This window comes from Pinus tabuliformis, chromosome 4_2, assembly GCF_031772625.1.
Source record: "Pinus tabuliformis cultivar Carrire ecotype Pingquan chromosome 4_2, CPIR1, whole genome shotgun sequence".
Lineage (NCBI taxonomy): Eukaryota > Viridiplantae > Streptophyta > Pinopsida > Pinales > Pinaceae > Pinus > Pinus tabuliformis.
The window spans coordinates 602,868,813-602,891,286 of record NC_142304.1 but is presented as its reverse complement, the minus strand read 5'-3'; the positions used below and the strand labels follow the sequence as shown (position 1 = coordinate 602,891,286).

The 22,474-nt window shown below is 39.0% G+C and overlaps 1 protein-coding gene across 4 annotated transcripts in view; it reads left to right on the top strand.

The window, feature by feature from the left end:
* The window catches only part of LOC149170728 (Metallopeptidase M24 family protein), a 446,763-nt gene that overhangs the window by 346,701 nt on the left and 77,588 nt on the right, over positions 1–22,474 (top strand). For 3 of the 4 annotated variants that reach the window (XR_016259003.1, XM_089424000.1, XM_089424003.1), the window contains one exon: positions 8,355–8,447. The exons of the other annotated variant lie outside the window; for it this stretch is intronic. Coding sequence is in view for 2 of the 3 variants with exons in the window: in XM_089424000.1 (XP_089280126.1) it covers positions 8,355–8,447 (93 nt within the window). In the remaining variant the exon portion in view is untranslated. The remainder of the gene's footprint in view (positions 1–8,354; positions 8,448–22,474) is intronic. 4 annotated transcript variants of the gene reach the window in all.

The following is a 22,474-nucleotide window of genomic DNA, read 5'->3' as shown; positions in this document are numbered from 1 at the left end:
TTGCAACTTTAAACACGGGTCACAAGAAAGTTAAAATATTTATATATGATCTGCTTTAAACTAAAAAAGAAACACATCACTTTAATATATATATATATATATAACTTTTCAATTACAAATTAGAAATAATATATATATATATTATTTCTAATTTGTAATTAAAAATTAATAGTGCTCCTTGTAACAAAATTTATTTTCACTATTAAAGGGCATATTTAATGAGTGCCCATTACAATTACACGTCTTTTGTTCCTTTCTGGACTATCTTGGATTGACTCACATGTTGTTTTTGTTTCTAAGAACTTTTATCTAAATATTAACTGGGTGATTGGTGATTGGGGAGAATAAGACTGATCTCCAAACAGAAACACATGGAGAGTAGATGATACCGTAATAATTGACACTTTACCCATTATTAATAACTGTGGTTCAACCTACATATCTACCTAACTTAGTTAATTTCCAGCACATTAATAACTGTAGTTCAATTTACAGTCTACCTTACTTGGTTAATATTCAGCGACGATTTACGGTGTTGTGCATTGCTGGTGTTACTAGCCAACTATCTGGATTATTAGATGTACGCGACTATTAAAGACTTGGCAAGTATTTGAAAATCAAAAGGCATTTTGCAGGGAAAGTACTCTTGTAAAAATATCTGGTTTTGACTCCTCGACCGTATATTAACATTTAGACAAATCTATTTTGAATAACATCATAAACTCCAGTAATTTTTTTTGTTATTTTATAGTTCTCACAAGTTAGATCAACCTTTTGGACCACATTTTACCACAATAATAAATATATGTACAACTGGTCGACCCTACAGTCCTGGGGTTTACATTGCTCTTCCTTCACGCATATCTGTAAATGTGCTCTGGCAGTGTTGGAAATTCCAGCATTGACCGCCAAATTATGCAGTTGTAACAGCCATTTCACCTACCTTTGCACTATTGTGGATTCCTCCTATATTTTCATATTTAATGTCTTCCACTTTATATTTTGAAATTACCATATTTTCGTTATGGTTAAAATACAATAACCATGAACTTAGATGTACGGATATCAGTGTTAACATTGAACTGATTTATGGAGAGAACTTGAAACCTCCATGATTTCATGACAGGTCACGACAAAAATATATTAATTTTATATAAAACGACAAGTCATTTTTTTTTTGGGACAAAATTATTGAAAAGCTTTAACTGAATCAAGGAAGCAACAAATTATACTTGAAAAGTCATGAAGTTTAGCGGCAAAATTATTGAAAAATAACTCAAGTGATTCAAATTCTATACAAATTTGCACATACCACCACTATTTAAAGGAGTAGAATATTTGTTCACGTTTGACAATTGGCCAGAAAACAACATGCACACAAGTGCCATTGCACAGAAGTTAACTTACCACTGTTATTAATACACCAACCGCCATCCCCAACATGCTAGCGACGTGTAATGCTATAGGTAGTTCTTTTATTTTTAACTTGAGAAGGAAGGAGTAGTAAATTGGGCACGTTTAATCGAATTAATATCAAGGAGATACAAATACCATCATGTTTCTCTTTCTAGGTCAGATTATTCCAAAATAAGCGGGTCTAATGTATCCTTCAAGCCGTAGAATCAAGATAGAGATAGCATTCCTTTATGCCCTCAAAGTATCTTTGCGGCTTTGAAATCGATATCTCTCCAACAAAAGGGTATAATCTATTGTCAAATTTGGTTTACTGTAAATATATATATTTTTAGGAGAAGAATGGGTAGGTAAATCAAATGTGACAATGGGCATCGATCTCTTTTCGCAACCAGAGGGACTATCTTCAACACTTCTACAGTGATCGAAAATGAAAGAAAGAAAAATGTCCCAACCACAAATGGTGGCCAAATTCAAGAAAATGAGAATGACGAAGAAGAATCACACTACACCACTTTTCCCTAGATTCTTCAACATGGTTTTAGAGCTAAGGTGACACATCAAGGAAAGGGCAACTCAAGGACACTCATCAAGGAGAAGCATCTACAAAGTTGAGGCATCAGGTCTAGAAGTCTCAATCACTTCAAGGACGAGAAGGGTATACAATCCATCATTCATCAAGGAGGTCTACAAAGCCAGAAGAAGAGCCTTACATAAAGGCACCTACAAAGAAGAGAAGATTGAAGCAGGACCTACATCAAGTTACAAGTCTTCAAGCAAATATCATCATCAAGCAAGTCCACTTGGAGAAAGCAATTTGAAGAAAATCAAGATCCAAGGACGACAAGCCATCAAGTCTTCAAGGAGGAAGCAAATCCATTACATCTCAAAATCTATCAAGTAAGTACATGTTCCCTTCTAAATATACATCAATGTCTTTTTGCAAGGAAATCAATAAATTGGTAGGTACCAATAACTTTCTTGCATGGAAGAAGAGGAATGATCTACTACTCAAGGAGAATGAACTCAGAGAACATGTCAAAGGGAATATCACTCTCCCTGCTAAGGAACAAACTCAAGCCTTAGCCAAGTACAATAAGAATGAGACAAGAGCTCAATGGATTCTGATAGAATCAATCAAAGACTCTCTCATTCCCTATGTCTCCAAGTTTGAGACATCAAAATAAATTTATGATAAGCTAGTAGAGCTATTCTCGGTATCCACAACCGGAGAAGTAAAATCTCTAAGGAATGAATTATACAAGATGAAGATAACAAAAGAAGGAATAGCTCCCTACATGAAAATCTCTGAAATGAGAGATCAACTTCAAGAGGTTGGGGAAGTCATATCTGACAGAGAGATGACAACCGTAGTACTCAATGCTCTACTTGAGGATTGGGGAAACTTCACATCAAGCATATATGACAAGAAGGAAGCAACCACTCTCAGTGAAATGTGGTCTCTTTGAAAACAAAGCGAATGGTTGTCATAATTTTTTTGTTTTATAACCATGATAGACGGTTTAACCAAAAGCTGTGTAAAAACACAAGATGACCATACGCAAGAATTGTAGGTTTGAGCTGCAAAATAACCACAACGCACCCAAAGCCTAAGTTGGAGTGACTTAAACTAGAAGTTTGGGTTAAGGGCCATCCTTTTGAAGGATCATCGTGATATCCTAAAATCTAAGAGTTGGATGGTAGTCCTCATACACAGTTTTATGGTAGAATGTAGTAGATATTTAACGAAACTAGTCATGCATGTATGGGCCCATAGGTCTCAAATGTTCAACTTGGCTCCAATACCAAGTGTAGGGACCAACCCTATGATATACTATTTTTTTAAGAGTAATACAATAAACTAAGAATAGAACCATACAAAGATAGCATTGAGAACTCAAAAATATTAAGCACTTATATAAAACATCCATGAAATTCACTGCATTACACATATCATTTATTTTACATGCTGTTAACTATAGTCACAATGAAGTTATATAAAATAACATTATAATAACATAGGTACCATTCACTAGGAGACGAGATTCAATCTTGACTTGCCACTACTTTCACTCCCTTGTTGTCATTCACCTCCAAGTGTGAATTTTGATGTGCTTAATCTGAATGTATTGATCCACCGGTTGACCTCCCAGCCTACTCCTTGGGTACTCTCCTTCCCTGCGGACCCCCGAGCTACAATGGGGTTATACAATGGAGGAAATTAGCTAGTTGGTAGAGGAGAGCACTCCTTGGCTCAAGAGTCCCCTCTCTAAAGTCCTCTACTTCACCAAACTCAACTATAGCTTGTAGTCACTACTTTGACATAGTCTCATCCATCCAACAATAGGGTAAAAAAAGGTCCCTTCTCCCATGGCTTGCCACTTATTTTATAGGAGGTTTCATAGTTGACACTTGACATTTCATGCATAATTAATTATTTTTATTAATCCAATAGTTTGATTATTCACCCACCCATGTGTCACTCTCTCACCAAGGATCTCCAAAATTATTTACTTAAATTTTAATTTAAAAATAATATTTTTCCTCACCCCAACAAGACTTCTTATTTCTTCTCCTAGTTGTCTCTTGATCCCCCTTTTCTACTCCTTAATTTGTGTTCATTACTAAAGTCAATTGATAAGTCTCAGATTTGGTCCCCTAACTACTTCCTAATTTAACTCAATTTGCCTCTTAGATGGATATTCTTATGTTGGTTGTTGCCACATGGAGGTTCTCTAAATTTCTCTGAAATTTAATTTATTAATATTATTTTAATTCATCATCCTCTTCTCTTAATGAAGTTTAATTATTTTAGGATTAATCTTTATACTTACATCTATGTCTCTCTTTCTCCCTTTTAGCTAATTAAGTTACTTATGTACATTATCAACCTAATATTTTCCAACATGAGAAGGGTAGAGTTCTCAAGGTAAAATATTTCATTTCTTCCTATTATTCCCTTACTCCAAGTTTTATTCTTGATTTAATTACCTCGGTTCTAACGCCATTTACTGCTTGATGTGAATTTACAAGGTTTTCGTATCTTGATTATATTTATTAATTTCTTTTATTTATTTTTAATGATTTGAAGGGTGCCCAGTTTTTCCCTTCAAGAACTTCCCTTGAAGTTCCAAGGGTGTCACGCCTAACAGTTTATTTGTGATGCCAAGGGTGCCAAGTTGGTCATGCCTTTCAAGAACTTCCCTTGAAGTTCCATGTTGAAGTTTCTAAGTTTACTTAGTTTAGAAACCCTTCATGCACTTTTTCTGATTTGTTCCTATCTACTTGTTATTTTTCTTTAACAAGTTATTTACAAAGTAAATACTGAAAATAAACTTCAGTGCATGCTCAACATATTACAGATCAACAACTAAAAGAAATAAGAACAAACACACCACTTAACACCATTATTTTTGGACCAATGTCCCCGGAAGAACCTAATGCGGGAAAACTGGTGCAACTATTTGAGAGTTTTCTTATTAAGCAATATCAGAGTACAATCTGGGTGCTGAAACTGGCCTACCCAACAGAGAATTTCCTTTGCAGCTATACCTCACAGTTTGAGAGAAATCTCCTCGCTGAAATCCCGGAAAATCCTTCCGGTAGCTCTTCAACAAAAAATTGCTCCTGCAACCCTAATGTCTGCCCAATCTGGACTGCGTCAACGCCTCTCTATCTCATGTTGGCCTTGCGTCAGCCCTGCGTCAGCCCTGTGTCAGCTCTGGGAGCCTCTACATCTGCTGCGCTACCCTCTCTGGTGCTTTGCGCAACACTTGGCTGCCTCTGTGTGGCCCTACGTGAGCCCTTGCTGGCTCTGTATCACCCTCCTTGGCTACTGCGCTGCTTTCCTGGCACAATCTATGCCTTCTCTGTTTCTTTGTACTCAATGCCCCTCAGTTGCTCTTCCGATCACTGATTCCATCTCTCTTAACAAACCCCGCTCTAGAGAATAGAATGACTGATCATTTGGTGTGCTCTCCAAGTGACCCTCAAGCCTCCTCTTATACTTTTCCTGTTGACATCTCAACGGCCGAGATTAAGTCCCTAATCAACGGCTAAGATTAGATCTAGCTTGATCCATGTCTTTTGGACCACTCTAACATTGATTCATATTAATACACATTAATATTTTATTTTCCCTAAGTTTAGACTTAGGGGCTCCATTAAAAATATTAATTATTTTAATATCTCCTGATCTGTTTAGAATCTGCCCAAACCCTTTCTAGGTATTGGAGATCTCATGTGCCCCAACCTCTCCACCAAATTTCGTGGCTAGAGCACATCCGATGCTACCCCAAATCAACATTCCAAGGGTGCCACGCCACTTGCCCTTCAAGAATTTAGTGGCTACGAGGGGAAAGTATAGGTGCAACGACAACGACCGCTATCATCTCTTATGTTATCTGCTATAGTGAGACTAATAGTGCTGGGGATTAAGGAATCCACCTTGATGCTCGCCCCCCAGTAAAATCCTCATGAGCGACGCAAATTTGGGACCTACCCCCACGGCATCGTGATCTTCAAGGCAAAGATGTTTCAAGCTTTCCAGCCCAGGTCACGACGGGAGTGCTAGCGGGTGAGATCAGGGACACTGTCTCACCTCTCTCCGCAGTTCCATCCAAGTGTACAACCCCATCACCCATATGTGAGTCATTCGACCAAGCAACTAATCTGTGCTTGCAACCACTAACATATCATCAATATATATATATATATATATATATATATATATATATATATATAGATATATATATATATATATATATATATATATATATATATATATATATATAGTAGGTTTCAAAATTGACTTAGAATTTCAAAGACAAAATATTAATTTCCATCAAACCAGGTGTCGTCAACTCATCATATGTGAGTGCCTCTGGTGGTTTCCTGTCATACTCAATAATCATCAGTAACAAAGTTTCTCAGTGTTAGTCATTGTCATAATAGCATCATCAACATCACCTAGTCATTCACATCATTGTTCATTGTGAACCAGAACTAATGTAAGTAGCTAACATAGGGGACACATCCATCATGGCTATCATCATCATAACATCAATGGAAACATACATATCCATCAAAGCTATCATCATTGTAACATCAATAGAAAACATACCTATCCATCAAAGCTATCATCATCATGATATCAATAGAGAGCATACATATCCTTTACTGCTATCATCATCATAATATCAATAGAGAACAAACATAACCATTAATGCTACAATCATCATAATACAAATAGATAACATGCATAACCATTAATGCTACAATCATCATAATTCCAATATAGAACATACATAACCATTAATGCTATCATCATCATAATATCAATGGAGAACATACATAAACATCACAACCACTGATAATAGAGTCATGTGTCCAGATCCTCAAAGAATAAAGTGCGGGCATTAGGGATAAATAAATGTTAATGTCATATCACTGTCAGTGAACTAGAGTGGGGCACTATAGATCCAATCTCCTCTTCTAGGCTGGCCAATACCTGAGCAGTGAGCTCCAATCTGCCAATTTAACAGTCGACTAGTTCATCAATGTACTGCACATTAGGCTTCAATTTTCACCCAAACTTCAGCTGTCAAACTCCCTTTATGACTGCTTGTCAAGGGCTACTTTGGGCTACCAACACGCTTCCCTCCACCAGTCCAATGGCACCCATTCTAATCACTGTAGAATCTGCTCCTAGTTGGGGTTTCTAATCACCCAAGACAACGCCAACACATGGCTTCCTCAAGGTGCAACAATACCATCCAACTGTCCAAACTCTGGACCAACAATTTAACACGAAAACATATCTTCACATGAGCTGGTGCACTGTTGTAGTCCTGCAATCTGGTTAAGGCATCAACACAGACCCTATCAGCCCTCTCCAACCATTGCAACAGTCCTCAAAAACAGTGCGGCTTCCCTTCCTTGTTTAGCTGCCTCTCATGCTGCCTGTTCCCTTGCTTCTGTGCTTGGAAATAGGCCTTACGGCCCTCCTAATATGCTCAGAACAGGCCTGTGGTGCCTCTGTTAAAGACTACAGGGCCTGCGGGCTACTAAACCAAGGGAGATGCAACCTTAACCCTGCACCAGATAGCCCAGAACAATGCGGTGTTGCCTCTGCTGTACCTCGGCCTTCTCCAACCCACAAAACAGACTTCAGAATTGCTGTTTTGCTACTCGGCCTTCTCCTTATTGGACAGCGGCTACCTCAGAAGGTCGTTTTCCTCTAAATCGTTGCTCTTGGATGTGAGAAAATGACCTCACATTCTCTCCTATTTATACCTTTCTTATGTGGCTTCATCACACTCTAATTTGGCACACCTAATACTCATGCCGACCTGACTTGAATGCCAAATTAACCTACAGCCACATAGAAAAATTCATATCTCCACTTCTAGAGCTCGGATTTTGATAATTTTCGCTGCCCCTTTCTTCTCTAAGGGCCCTCTAACACCTCCATGTGTCAAATCATCAAAACTCCTTGTGGATTCACATCCACCAGCTTGGGTGCAAAGCCCACATGCTTGGGTTCTAAGCCCACAAGTCACTTTGTGGTGCTCCAACTTCCAAACCCCGAACCCTAGGGCTTGGAGTACCTCCCAAGCTGCTAAAAAATCAACATGTGCCAGTCCATCACTAGTTGGGCTATGCTGCTCATGCCTGAATGAAAAAATAAGTGGATATGCTTTGCTTGACTTGCATGTTGCATACAATATGCTAATATCTACAAGTTCATTTATTTTTCTTTTTTGTTAATGTAGGAATGGTCATTTTTTGTGCAGTGTTGTTTTGTCTGAGTGCTGCACATGTTTGGTGAACGTTATCAGAAATTATTGTTCATACCATTATCATTTGAACAGTTAGCTGGAGTTTGTAAGTTGTATTTTGGATAGTGGGAGCTCTTCTTATTGCATTCTTCTTTATTGCAGCGAGAGCTGTATGAGCTCATCTTGGACACTGCTAATGAGTGTTTGAAGCTGTGTAAACCAGGAGTGAGTCTGCGCCAAATACATTCGTATTCTGTAAGATTCTATTCTTTCAGCATATTTTAGGTTGATACATGCACAGATAGAGAAAACTAGACATAATTTGGCATTTATATGGTTTGATGAATTCAAGAGTTTTTTTTTTCTTTTTTTTAATTGAAATTTTGTAGTAGTTGACATTTCTTTTCCTCTAGGGTTATCAAAAATAGCAACAGAATTCATTTACATTCATTGATCAAAACAAATAGAGAGGAATGTTCAGTTGCAACAGATTATTAAACATGAGACCAGTTTCTGAAATGAAATAGATTCCACTCATTGATATCATCGCTTCCTATTTTTGAACATTGCAGACCTAAACAGGGTAATTAAGTTCATAATTTGAATTGTATATGCAGTCAGCTGGATGATCCAGAAATGCTAGCAAAATTCTCTTGTATAGTGGATCCATCAAGTGGATGTTTGAAATGAGTGCAAAGTTCTCACCAGGAGGTAGAATCATTTAATTCTTGATTGTTGCCAAGGTTGCAAAGCAGCTTGTTTCAACCTTAAACAAGGGTGTGAATTAGTGAGGCATGTACATTTTTTACTAATGCGCCTCATCCTGGGGACATCAACAACCATCCAATTTCATGCTTGAAGCTTGGAAGAATGCTTCTTCTGGAAACCAAATGGGATAATCTTCCAAAGAAAAGGACAATTTGAGTCTGCTTGATGGAGATCATTGATTACTCTCATAGAATACTACAAACATAAAACAGGACACTAGGCTTATATGCTGGATATACATTAGTGTGCAGTTTAGAGATCGATGTACACATTCTAGAATAAATCTGCGGTGTTGTGATCCATCAACTTGGTACATTAAAAGTTACAAATAATGAAATTTTTTTCAAATCATTGGCTGCTAAATTGTTGTCAAGGAGATTTTGCAGCTGTTTTTTGCTGTAGTAGTGAGATGAGACCAGTTACTCAAAAGTTTATTTCATTAGAGAAACATAGAGAACCACTCAATCTCATCCTTGAAGATGGAAATTATGATTGGAATAGGATCAGTCATCTTATTGTTACAATCATCGGCAAAAAATCAGCAACATCACATTTTTTTCCAGCTGCTGAAAAATTGCCGGGTAAAAATCACAAGCTTTTCTTTTCGCGATTTTTTCCAATATTTTCCTGAGTTTTCCAGAGTTTTTCTAATATTTTCCCGATTTTTCACGACTCTTTCCAATTTTGAAAAAATGAGTGTATTTTGTATTTTTTAATATTTGCCGTGGTTTGCCGATTGTTTCGCCGATGTTGCTGAAAAAATGTTTTATGGATCCTTGCCGATTTTTTGCCGATGCCAATTTTTTTAACACTAGTCAATCTATATGTCTCCTCTTTCGCCCATTTAATATATTTTATGAGCCTATTCTGTGTGTTAAATGAGGGTTCTATAAAAGTGTCCATCAATAATCTTCTAATTTTTTGAACTATTATTAAGGTAAAGCCCTGGTTGCAATCTAGGCATACATTATATATGGTGTTAGTTTTTGTAGCATTGGATGTGTTCTAGCCACGAAATTTTGTGGAGAGGCGAGAATACATGAGATCTCCAAAACCCAGAAATCATTTTTGGAAATTCCACCTAGAGATAGCTTAATTAGATTATTAGTCATTTTTTTAATATTTCCTAAGTCTAAACTTAGGGAATATGACTAATTAATCAGAATTAATTAAGTCATGGTGAGAATGTTCTAGAAAATTCAATGTTCCACCAAGACTTTGGGACAGGGAGACACGGGTGCGGGGAGACGCACAAGGGGGATGTGTGGGAGTACCCTCAAATTTTAGGGAAATTTAGGGGGGACGGGGGGACGTCAGGGTATATAATTTTTTTAATATATATATATATATATATATATATATATATATATATATTTCACATTCATATTCAATAATGAAAGCATAAATACAATGATACATACATAATTGAATTAACTAATGAAATACATTGATCCATACTCATCATCATTACTAATACATAAATGATTCATCCGCAGACCGTGAGATTTAATGATGAAATACTTTGATACAGATTTATCATTCATTATTCACCATTCTAGAATCTACATTGATTTAAAAATTAAATTCATCATTCTAGATTCTAAATTGATTTAAAATTAAAATGAATCATTCATCATTCTAGAATCTAATTAGTAGCAAGCAAAATAGACTATAATAGACACTGAAATCTAAAGACTGGAATAGTAAATTGATATAACTAAACTCAAAAACAGTGGAGTGATGAGTCTAAAAGTCACTCTAAAGTACATAGAGGGCTTGGTGCTCTTGATTAAATACTAATTCCATACCCTTGTACATGACAAAATGCAATGGAAACATTGCAATCCATCAAATCCTGAATTCCTGAAAAACTGTTAAGTCTGCTGGATTTTGAGTGAGATCTAAAATTCTACTTTTTGCATATGAAATCCAATGAGGTCAGAACCACTCTCAAACATCCTGAGTCATTTCATGGTAATGTTAAAAATTTAAGTAAAAGGATGAAAATGAAAGATAAAGGAGAATGTCACTTTAACATTACCATGAATTGCATAGCATTAGTAAGGCAACATGATCAAATACTAGGTTTCCCCTGTCATAAATCAATGTTTACAAGCAAATTTAAGGGGGACGCATAGCCCATTTTGAGGGGGGACGCCCAGGCGTCCCTCTTTTGGGGAGTCGCATCCCCCACACTGGGGAAACGTACCCCTTTGTGTCTCCTGCCTCTTTTGGGGAGTCGCATCCCCCATACTGGGGAAACGTCCCCCTTTGTGTCTCCCCATGTCTCCCCAAAAGGGGGACGTGGGGAAACGTTTCCCCAGACGTCCCTCAGTCCCGGGTGTGTGGGGTGCGAGGGGTGCGCGCACCCGACCTTGGGGGACGTGTCCTCGTGGAACACTGAGAAAAGTACATGGATCGATTTCTAGTTAATACTAGCCATCAATTAAGATTTAATCGTGGTCGTTGAAGTCTCAACAAAGGATTATAAGAAGAAGTCGATGGGGCTTGGAGAAGACACACCAAATCAGTTGAGCATTCGATTTTGTTGGGAAATCGATCTCTAGAGTAGCAGCATTCAGTTGCTGGAGGTGATTCCATGAGATTGAAGTAGTGAGGGAGGGGCAGAGATAGTGAGGCCAGAGGAAGCTTTTCCAGTTCTGGTGAGTACATTGCAGAGAGGCAGTGATTGCCATAGAGAGGCAACACAGAGCCCTCTTGGGGAGATTTTCATTTCGTTGGGGAGAAGGATAAATTTTGAGCCCAAAGCTAGGCAGAGGGTTCGGGGGCAAAGAGTATCAGTTTCCTAGACAACAACTGATGACTCAGTGAGAGGAGACGCAGTTCCGAGCTTGTGGGACTCAGTAATTGTGTAGGCTGACGCGGTGACTGTGCAGAGGGAGCCAGGAGCAACTCAATTCGAGTTGAGGTCAGTGTTGGATCACTTGTGAAGTGGGAAATTTTTCTCACTAGTAACTATTGCCAATTATTTCTCTGTTTGGATTGCTAGTTTAAGCATCCATAGTTTGTACTCAGATTTTCCTACTGCATAATATTAAAACCCTCAGCTGTTGCACTGGTTTTCTAGAGTTGGGTTTTTACGGGGACTTGGTCCAAAAATAATAGTGTCATATTGTGTGTGTGCATCTATTTCTTCCAACTTTTTTATTTCTTCCACAATATTTGTGTTGTAGGTTGCAGTGTATATGTTTTGATATTTTCTGTAGTACACAACAAATAATTTGTTTAATTAAATTAAGAAATAGAAAAATAACATCAGTTGCTGCAATAACATTCGGGGTTAGCTGAATTTTTACATGGTATCAGAGCGCAGATTGTAAGCCAGAGAGCTCAGTGGCAGAAGGGAAGAGGAATTTTGTAGCTCTGCGTAGGTAGTAGTTCAAAACCCTCAGAGGCAGCGTAGTTTCTTGGCCAGGAGGGTCAATTTCTTGAGGAAAAATCGATATCTCTGAGAGCACGACAGAGAAAGTGGATTTCTCCAGTTCAAGGATTACCAGAGGCAGAGGGTGCAACCAATATTTTTCTTGTAGAGCAGATCTCTAGTTGGATGCAATATTTTGCAACAGTTGTAAGTGCAAAATAACATCAAGAGGAAGAAAGAGCACACACTGAGGGAAATTTTCCTCAGGGGACTTCTAGCTTCAGAAGTTCGATTTTTCTCTTACAGATCAACAATCATTGTGAGAAGATTTACTTACTCTACCAGGGAGTGCGTAGAGCCTAGCAACAACTGAGCAAAAGAGAAGAGGAGGATTTCGACTTATTTTGCTGAGATGGCCACTGCTGGACTACGAGATCAGGACAGGTTGTGTTAAAGAATCTGGGGCAAAGTAGTGTTGTGGTGATTCTCCGAGACTTGATAACAATTTGTGAAGTCTTTTTACTTTTCCTTAGTTAGCTTATAGTTCTTGTTCTTATTAGTGCATATGTGTGTGCTTCATCAAACTGCTACCAAAACAAAATAACAAGAACACAAAATTTGGGTCTCTGCTAGGGACAAACCCTCTCCACTCTTGAGAGGGAAACCTTTTGTAAGTTTTCTCTTATTGAAGCTTCTTGTTTGAACAATTGCCAAAACCTAGACCCTTGACTAAGATCCCCTTGACTAAGATCTCCTCCAAGCATGAGTCAAATCCTTCCTCTTTCTGCACTGTCACTTCCAGCACATCTTTTGGCACTTTGTCTTCCAACACTTTGTCCTCTAGGTTAGGAAACCCTAGAATATTAGGGCTCCTCTTCTTTGCTATAAGGAGGACCTTCTTTGCGGACGTTGGGATATCTTGTAGACCTAACTGCGCATCTGAATTAGGCTTCTTATGCTGTTGCCGTAAATTGTTGTCAAGCCTGCCTGCTCCTTGCACGTGTGACTGTTTCTAGCCCTAGAAACAATCCTCTTCTTCCTCAGTTATGTATCTTCTTCCTTCGCTTGTGAGGCTGCCTTCAACGCTAGAGTAGGAGACCTTTATTAGCCTAGTTTCTAGCCCAAACCATAAATGATATGTCACTGTACTTTTGCTGTTGATCTAGCCGTAGTATGTCCCTTACTCCTTCACACGTGTGGTTACAAAAACTCTAGAAAGCAACCCCTTAACTTCGCCATTCTTCCTTCTTGTAACGCTGTCCTTGTAGCCCCTTTTCTCACCTTTTCTTCGTCCTTTAAGCCTTCTTCTTCCTTGTGGATTTCAGAGATGTGAGTGTGTGTCCAAATGAGGAGTGGACAACCTCTATTTATAGAGGTCTATCCCTCCTCCTTGAAGCCGACATGACTGTCCCTAAAGCCAACTTGTAGTTGCATTATATTTCAACATTTATTCATCGTTTTTGTTGCTTGTAGACTTCATTGGTGCTAGGAGAGGATTTGACCATGCTTGGAGTTATTTCCTTGACCTTGTATGATGACTTACATGATGTAACATGCCCTCAAAGGGTCTTTTTATAATTACATTTTGACTTTGACTCTCTAGAAGCACTTCAAAATTTGCTTAACCTATTTTCAATGAGTAAGAAACTCATTGACAAATAATACACAAATAATTTCTCTCTTGAATAAGTACAAATATCAAAATTACATTTATGAAGACCCAACCTAGTTACATTTTCTCTAACAGGTTGGACGGTGCTTCCAACTATGACATTTGGAAGGCAAGGATGTCCTTCCTTTTGGATGAATATGGCCTGAAGCCATTCATAGATGCAGTGGTAGCTATCCCCATGGATGTAGATCACCTGAAGGAATACCGAAAGGAGATGGCGAGGGAAAAGAGGTTGATTCTTGACAGTGTTCGAGATCACATTGTATCACAAATAGTGAGCTAGGGAACGACCGAGGAGATGTGGGATACACTCTCCATGCTATACCAAGGCACTTTCGAGCAACGAAAGATGTACTTGGAGGAAAAGATGAGGTGCACTAGGTTGCATAAGGGGGAACGCATAGACCCCTACCTCACTAGGATTTAGGAGATTCAGGATCAACTGTCAGTTGTTGGAGCAACACCTCAAGCCATAGAACTAGTACGATTGACACTCAACATTGTCTCCGAGGAGTGGCAGGTATTCGTACAAAGCATTTTGGGTAGAGAAGCCTTGCCAAGTTGGAACAGGATGTGGGCCGATTTGCCGTAGGAGTTGAGGTGAGACTTAGTGGAGAGCTTCATCAGTGGTAACAGCAGTGTGAAAATTTGGATACCCAAATTTCTACTATAACAACTAATTAAGTTCCTTCTATTTGTTAATTATTGAACAAATTATTTACTGCATCCTACAACAAATACTGAAACTAATACACTACATCCCTCACCAATTAAATTAAAAGTAGAAACAAGAAACTGAGCAAGAAAGAAAATACACAACACATGACATCGTTATTTTTGGACAAATGCTCCTAGAAAAACCCAATGCGGGAAAACCAATGCAATAGCTGAGGTTTTGTATTATTAAACAATAGTTTCTAAATACAATTCGTTGGATGCCCAACTGGCTATCTGATATAGAGAGAATCTGGACAAAAGGAGTAGTGAGATGATCTCACCCTGTCACTGGAAGAACCGACACTAATCTGCGCTGGAGATGATCCTCTGCACTGCCTCTGTGCAGTACTACGTCAAGCCTACGCAGTCATTGTGTCACTGCAGTGGGGATTGCGCTGCACCTCCTTCTGATCCTTTGTTGGCTGGAAACTTCAGCTCTCAGGCTCCCGATGTCACACCCCGGCTCTGACACTAGATCCTGATTGTTCCTCAGTAGAATTTCAATCTCCCTCTGAAGCTCTGCGCTGCCACAACGTAGCTCTGCGTGGCCTCGTGTCAGCCTCTCTGGACATCTCTCTGCCCTCTCTGCCCTGTACTCTCCGGTCTAGGAAAACCTCCCCCAGAAACTATCTTTGACTTCACTACAAGAAATCTCCTCAATCAATTCTCTAGCAATTGTTGTGCTGCCCTCTTTGACAAATTCGATCTCTTGATCTCTCTTTGATGTGCTTTCCAAATGCTCGTCAAGCCTCCTCTTATAATCTTCTCGTTGAGAACCATCGGCCCAGATTAGATTCTAATCAACGACTTAGATCATTTTGGCTTGATTGTCGTTTTCTTCTAGAAGTTTCACCCCCTGTTTGATTAATACCCTTTAATTATTTTAATTTCCTAAGTTTAGACTTAGGCACCCATTAAAGATAATTAATTATTTTAATAAAACTATCTTCGGGTGGAATTTCCCAAAATGATTTTTGGGCATTGTGGAATACATTTGTCCAAGCTTCCTTGCAAATTTTGAGGCTTAGAGCAAATCTTATGCTACTAGAAATCAATACTCCCTCTTAGAGAGGAATGTGCTCTAGTAATGCAACCTGCTGAAGCATCACCCTTCTCTGTAAGATCTCCCTCTGTGCTGCTGATGTCTGACATCATCGCCCACCAATTACTGTGCAAATGCTGTATTTGTACTGCTGTTGACCCTGCCACTGCCAATACTACATTTACACTGCAACCTTCTCTAATTGTTGTTGCTACTGCTAGAGTTTTGGCTATTGCTAGTCTCTGCGCTGATCCTCTGAAGCCTTTGCATTGCTGCTGACTATGCATTGTGCCAACTGCACTGCTTCCAACTTTTCTCTGCGCTGCTTAGTTTCTGGCGCTCCTAGCCACTACAACTATCACTTTGACACTGCTTTGCACCAACTGACACTGGTCCATTTTGCTACTTCTGATCTCGGGTCTTGTAGCAGGGTATTGATCCGAGAGGTGGACTCCTCAAGGATCTTGCCCATTTGCAGTTCTTTTGAACTACAGTACTAGATCACCCCACCTCTCCTCTAGAGGTATCTTGGCAACCATGGCAAACTCCTCATCTTTGATCTTTGCGGATATAGCCTTCGAATCATGCTTCTCGTCCTTGTCCTTCTTCTTGAAAGGACACTGTGTAGCGTAGTGACCAAGTTCACCACACTGGAAGCACTTGATCTTCGAAACATCTTTCTTCTTTTTCCGCTGCTCCTGCTACCCCTTAGATGCAAGGGTTGTATTTCCTTCCTCCTCTTTTAGCTTTGTCCCACTGCTATCGCTGCTACTATCAAGTTTGCACTTGACTAAGTCTCTCCTCATCTCTTCCTGTTGAAGAGTGGCCCACATTCCTTCCCAATCTGACAATCTCTCTCTGCCCATGATGCTTTGGACAAATACTTGCCATTCTTCTAAAACAGAATTTAGAGCTAGCCTCATCATCCCGGTAGGCTGAGGTGTGATCCATAGCTGCCAACGAGTCTCGGATTTCCTGAAGCTTCGTTAGGAATAGATCAATGCGTACCCCCTTCTGCATTTGCGTGGATCTCATCTTCTGCTCCAAGCTAAGTCACCAGGTTCGAGTTTGAGTTCGAGTTCGGCGACCATGAAATTCGAATAAAGTTCGGCAACTAAAATTTGTCGATAAAATTAGACATAGAAATTCGAAAAAAAAATGTATATTAAAGATAGATATGCATATGAGAAATGGTATGGCAGCAAGTCTTGTGAGCAACCATTCATAACTGTTCAAAAAATAAAATACATTTGAATCTTAAAATAATTCAATCTTTTAAAGATAGATTGGCATAAAAAAATATACAAAAACAGTTTTAAAGAATTTTCATTGTCCATATGACGCATGATACATGAATACATCCACTAACACATACAAATAGATATTCTTTTGGCAGTTCAATGAAAAACTCTGCATTATAATTTATAAGATACAAAGACGGTTTAAAGTTTAAACTTTAAAGTAGCTTGGCAATTTTAGAAAATTGTTCATGCAAAAACTAAACTAGAAATCTAAAACAGGAACACAAGTTTTATTCTTGATGTTCCTGTTGCCCACTTGTTATATCAAAAAGTTCTATGTCATCAAGAGCAGTATGAGATGTGAATCCGCTAGATGCTTCAGCACCAGATTCATTAGTGAATTCCCTGTCAGTGTTTATGTCACTATCAATGTACAAATCAACATCATCCATTGTTGCATTTGGAACAGGATCAATCCACAGAGTAGAAGAATTGGATGACTCTTTAGCCACATTCTTCAATGCCAACTGCAAGTTACTACGAACATAAACAAGATCTTCTAATTTTCCAGATGACAATCTATTTCGTTTTTTGGAATGAATGTGGTCAAAGGAACTCCAATTCCTTTGACATGCTGATGCACTTGTTCCCTGGCTTAAGATACGAATTGCAAAATTTTGCAATTCTGGTGCCCCTGAACCATAAAATTCCCACCATAGTGCTGGATCACTTTTGCTCCTATCATACTTTGCTGATTTTGTTCCAAATAATCCTTCTTCTAACCTGTATGCTCTCAACTGACTTCTGATCAAACCTGCAATCTCTGGATCTGGATTTAGCTTCTCAATAGACTGGATAAGTCCATTCATGATTTCTTCGTCCCTATGTCTTTGTAACCCAAACAATCTAGGGTCCAAATAGCATGCTGCTGCGTGTAATGGACTATGCATCATCTTCCATCTATGATCAATTAAATCCCATATCCCCTTGTAATCAACTTCCACATTATCAAAAGCAGTTGCAATGGCCTCTTTGCAACGATCAAGGCTTTCATAAACAAAACCCATACAAGGTTTGTCACCATCAACCATGCGGAGCACATTAACAATTGGGCCACAAATTTTTAAAACCTTGTTTGCATTTTCCCAAAAGCCATTATTGAGCACTATTTGTTCAACATTTTTCCCCTTAGTTTCTTTTGAGAGGGTAGATCTCTCCCACTCAGTGTTGCAAAAAACAGCTCTTAGGCTCGCTTTTTCCTCAACAACTCTTTTCAGAGTAATATAAAAAGTGGCAAACCTTGTATCACAAGGCCTCAACAACTCTTTTGATGCATTCTTCCTGTATATGCTCAAAGTGAGACGATGGTTGATGATGAAGTTTGAAATTGTTTTGGCTCTTCGGATTGTTTCATTGACCCAAGGAAATTTGGCTAAGTCATGCAACATTAAATCCAAGCAATGAGCTGCACAAGGGGTCCAATAAATCTGATTATATTTTTCCATAATCAGCTTCCTTGCACCAACACAATTTGATGCATTATCTGTAACAACATGGACAACATTTCCCACCCCAACCTCTTGAATCGCTTCATCCAAAATTCCAAAATAAATTCTGATGTCTTCACTCAATCCACTGCATTCACTGCCTTCAAGAAAAGTACCCCTTGAGGACAATAAACAAGCACATTGATCAATGGGCGATGACACAAATCTGACCAACCATCACTCAAAATTGTGCATCCTGTAAGCTTCCAGGACTCTTTAATATCAGCCAACTTTCTTGTCACTCTGTCTTTCGCTCTCTTTAGCAAAGTTGTCCTTAAAGCTTCAGATCCAGGAGGAACATAGCCCTTCCCAAAATCAATGGCTTTTTTAATTACATTTTTAAAATATGGACTCCTCGCCACATTAAAGGGAATTGCACATGCATAAAAATACTCAGCAACAGCATCATCAACTTCCTGTTTCTCAACAGGTTTCCAGAATTTATTTAATGTTTTCGGCCCACCTGTTTTTGCTTGAGGAGCTGTAGAACTTGATCCACCATTGTTTGAAACTGAATTAATGGTGTTGGAGGAAGACATGGCAATCTCCCTCTCAATTCGCTGCCTCTTATTCACCCTTTTCTGTTTTTGCATCTGTGAATTGGAATGGTCTTTCTCCACTTTGGCTTTTTGTTCATCGGTGATCTTAGTACAGGCTTCAACACCACCTCCACTTCCATTGCTAATACCGAGAAGGTGATCCACTGCTCTAGTCAAAGTGCCAGTGAAGTTATGTCCACACAGCTGACATGAAAGATTAAGACCATCTTTTTGGACAAAATTCCAAGCTACAGCAGTTGATTTTGGGGGTGCCATTGGAATTTAGAAGTCTGAAATGTCTGGCACTGCAATGTCTGAAATGCCTGCAATTTTTTTTGAAATTAAATTTTCGTTAGTTAGAATTTAGAAAAAGGAAAAATGATTAAAAACACTTTGCAGTTTGCACACATATTTATGCTTTTGTATCAGTATGTTTCAAGATTTAGGCTCACAGGCCTGTAGGCTGTAGGCTGTAGCTATTACACGAATATATAGATCTATGTAAATATAATTCTATAATGCAGTGAATTGTTTTCTGGGCAAATTCCAAGTCTAGCATTTGTTACAGGCTTACAGCCTACAGGCTGGTGTACACACAGAACCTTGATTCCTAAACAGGTGTTATATTGGCTGCTGTTTTGATGGCACAGTTATACTGCTAAATGTTCTTATCAGCACTTTTTAATTTACAGTTTTACTGGCAGTCTGGCAATTGGAATTTGGATGCATCATGCAGTAAGTTAGTAACAATTTGCCACCAACTTCTGTTTGCAATGCCTCTTCTATTTTATTTTATTCAAGGAACAAGACTTCAAGGGTAATAGTTAGGACTCCTCAGCAGTGCAGCTGATGCCAATGATGAAGGAGAAGGTTTGATAATGAAGAGTGGGAGATTGTCAATCAGAGATTCAGAACCAGTAGAGAAAAATCAAACTCAAGCTTCAGGATTAGGTATTTAGATCATTAATATTGTCTTGTGCTAGAGATTACTGTTCTTGGATTGGCTCCTCTATGCCCAGATCTATTTGCAGGGAACATGCCAGTCATTCACAATGAAGAAGATAATGACAAGATTAGTGTTCAATGATGGACAGGATGGTGCCATGGTGCGAACCTAAATCTCAAGTAAGGAGACATCTGTTCATCAATTTGTCAAGAAGCATGACCTACAAATTAACTTATCAGATGTGGGCTAGAATTATGAATTTGAAGTGATATTACTGCTGGAAAGTAGGACATCTGAAGATGGAATGCAGAAAAATGATCTATGCTTGGGAGCATACCATGTTAAAATTTAGCAAAAGGCTGGTAAACAATGGGAAGAAAAAGAATTTGTAGTATCTGTAGCTTGTAAAACAAAAGGTAAGTTAGTTACATGGTATTTTGATTTTGGAGTTTTAAAGCAAATGACTATTAGATCTGATTTTTTTCGTTGATTAGTTGAAGACAGGTCTAGGTTAGATTCAGTTATTCTGGGTGATGAAATAACACATTATATTGAAGGATGAGGCAATATGTAGATTGAATTAGGAGGTAAGACATTCGTGTTAAAGAATGTTTCTTTATATTCCCAACCTGAAAAAGAATATCCTTTCTGTAAGTGAAATAACCAGTTAAAGTCCACATCTGGATGTAATCTTTTGAGGAGGGGATAATTGTTTTGTGGTGGAAAAGAAGACAGGAAAAATTCTCGCATTGAGTGTAGAGGAACATGGCCTTCACAAATTTGAGATGTATCCAAGTTGCATACTTTGGTGACTAGTAGTGAAGGCAACGACAGTGACTACAACAATTCATTGTTGCATCATGTAAGATGTCAGATTTTTGCAGTGAAAAAAATAGACAGCTCAGCATTGTATTTGTCTGTACAAACAGATGAAGACTTTCTTGATGCTGTTTCAAACATATCACGTCTACGGCATGCAAATATCACTGAACTTGTGGGCTACTGTGTAGAGGCTGAGGTAAGGTCTGTGGTTTCCTGCGGTTACAGTGCCATACCATACCACAGACCATAAAGTTTGAAGTTTGAACAAGTCCTACCTGAAGGCTGAACCGTGAACGATGAGCCCTTGTGAACTTCACACTTTATAGGCGTCGACAGGCTGACAGCTGAGAGTTAAGACGCTGTAGTCTGTAGAGTCACGCCTGCAGTTTTCTCCTCTTAGATTTCCTCGGCTTGCAGTTTTGCACCCTCCAGCACTTGTCCGCACCAAAGGCTCTGCCCTTTACGTGACTGTTAGCCCAGACCAATGCTTAACACTATAATTACAATTGTTGTTTTGTTGTGAGTCGTGACTGGAGTTTGGTAGTGGTGAATATGGAGTCTGGACCGTCGGCGCCAACGAAATGAAACCCTTCGCACAAGTTGTAACCCAAACAATGGAACAATGAAACCGGCGAGCAATAAAACCCGCGGGCCGCAACCTAAAGCTAAAATGCGCGAAAAAAACGAATTTAATCGAACTGCAGGCGAATTTAATCGAACGTTCGGCGAATTTCATCGAATGTCAGGCGATTTTGTTCGAAAAAAATCGAATTCGGCTTGAAATTCGAGTTCGCCATTAAATTCGGCGAACTCGAACGAATATGTTCGTTTCTCATTGAAATTCGCCGAATTTCGAATTTAATGGTTGAAATTTGGCGAATCTGGTGACTAAGGCTCCAAGTACATCTTCCGCTGCTTGGAAGATCCTTCGTATAGCGTTGCCAATGCTTCCCACATTTTCCAGGCAGTATCTTTGCTGTCAATGTGACTTACTACGTGATCTCTCACTCCGTCAAGGATAAGTCGTTTGGTCTTTGCCATTTCAGGCTTGCACTTCTTGAGTTGATCTGGATCTGCGGGTACGGCTACCACACTGTCGACATAGGTTTTGAGATCGTGCTCATCCAGAAGGCATGAGATCCTTGCCTTCTAGATCACGTAGTTGGATGCACTCTCCAACCGATCCTGATCTTGCAACCCATGAGTTGCTGTCTCTGCCAACGAAATGTCGAACTGCGTCCTCTCTCCTCGGCGCAACAGTAGGCTAGTCTACGCACTCCCTATTGGAATTAGTAGATCTCCTCCTCTTTGCTGCGGCTCAACAATAGAGAAATTGAATTCCCTAGCTAGGAATTATCCGAGGAAGAAATTCCCTCAACAATGTCTCTCTTCTTCCTTTTGATGTTTTTCCACCCCAACAACTGCTGTAGAAAACTACATCACACACCAGTAACCTCCTCTGCACTACTCCCTCTGATACTAGCAAACTTCGATTTGGAAGTCTTACTTCTCTGTCAACTCACTCAGAGAGAGACTTTCCTCAAAATTTTTGCCCTCTTGCCCTGGACTGCGCAATCCCTCTGGGGATTTGATTTGCTGCTACGTA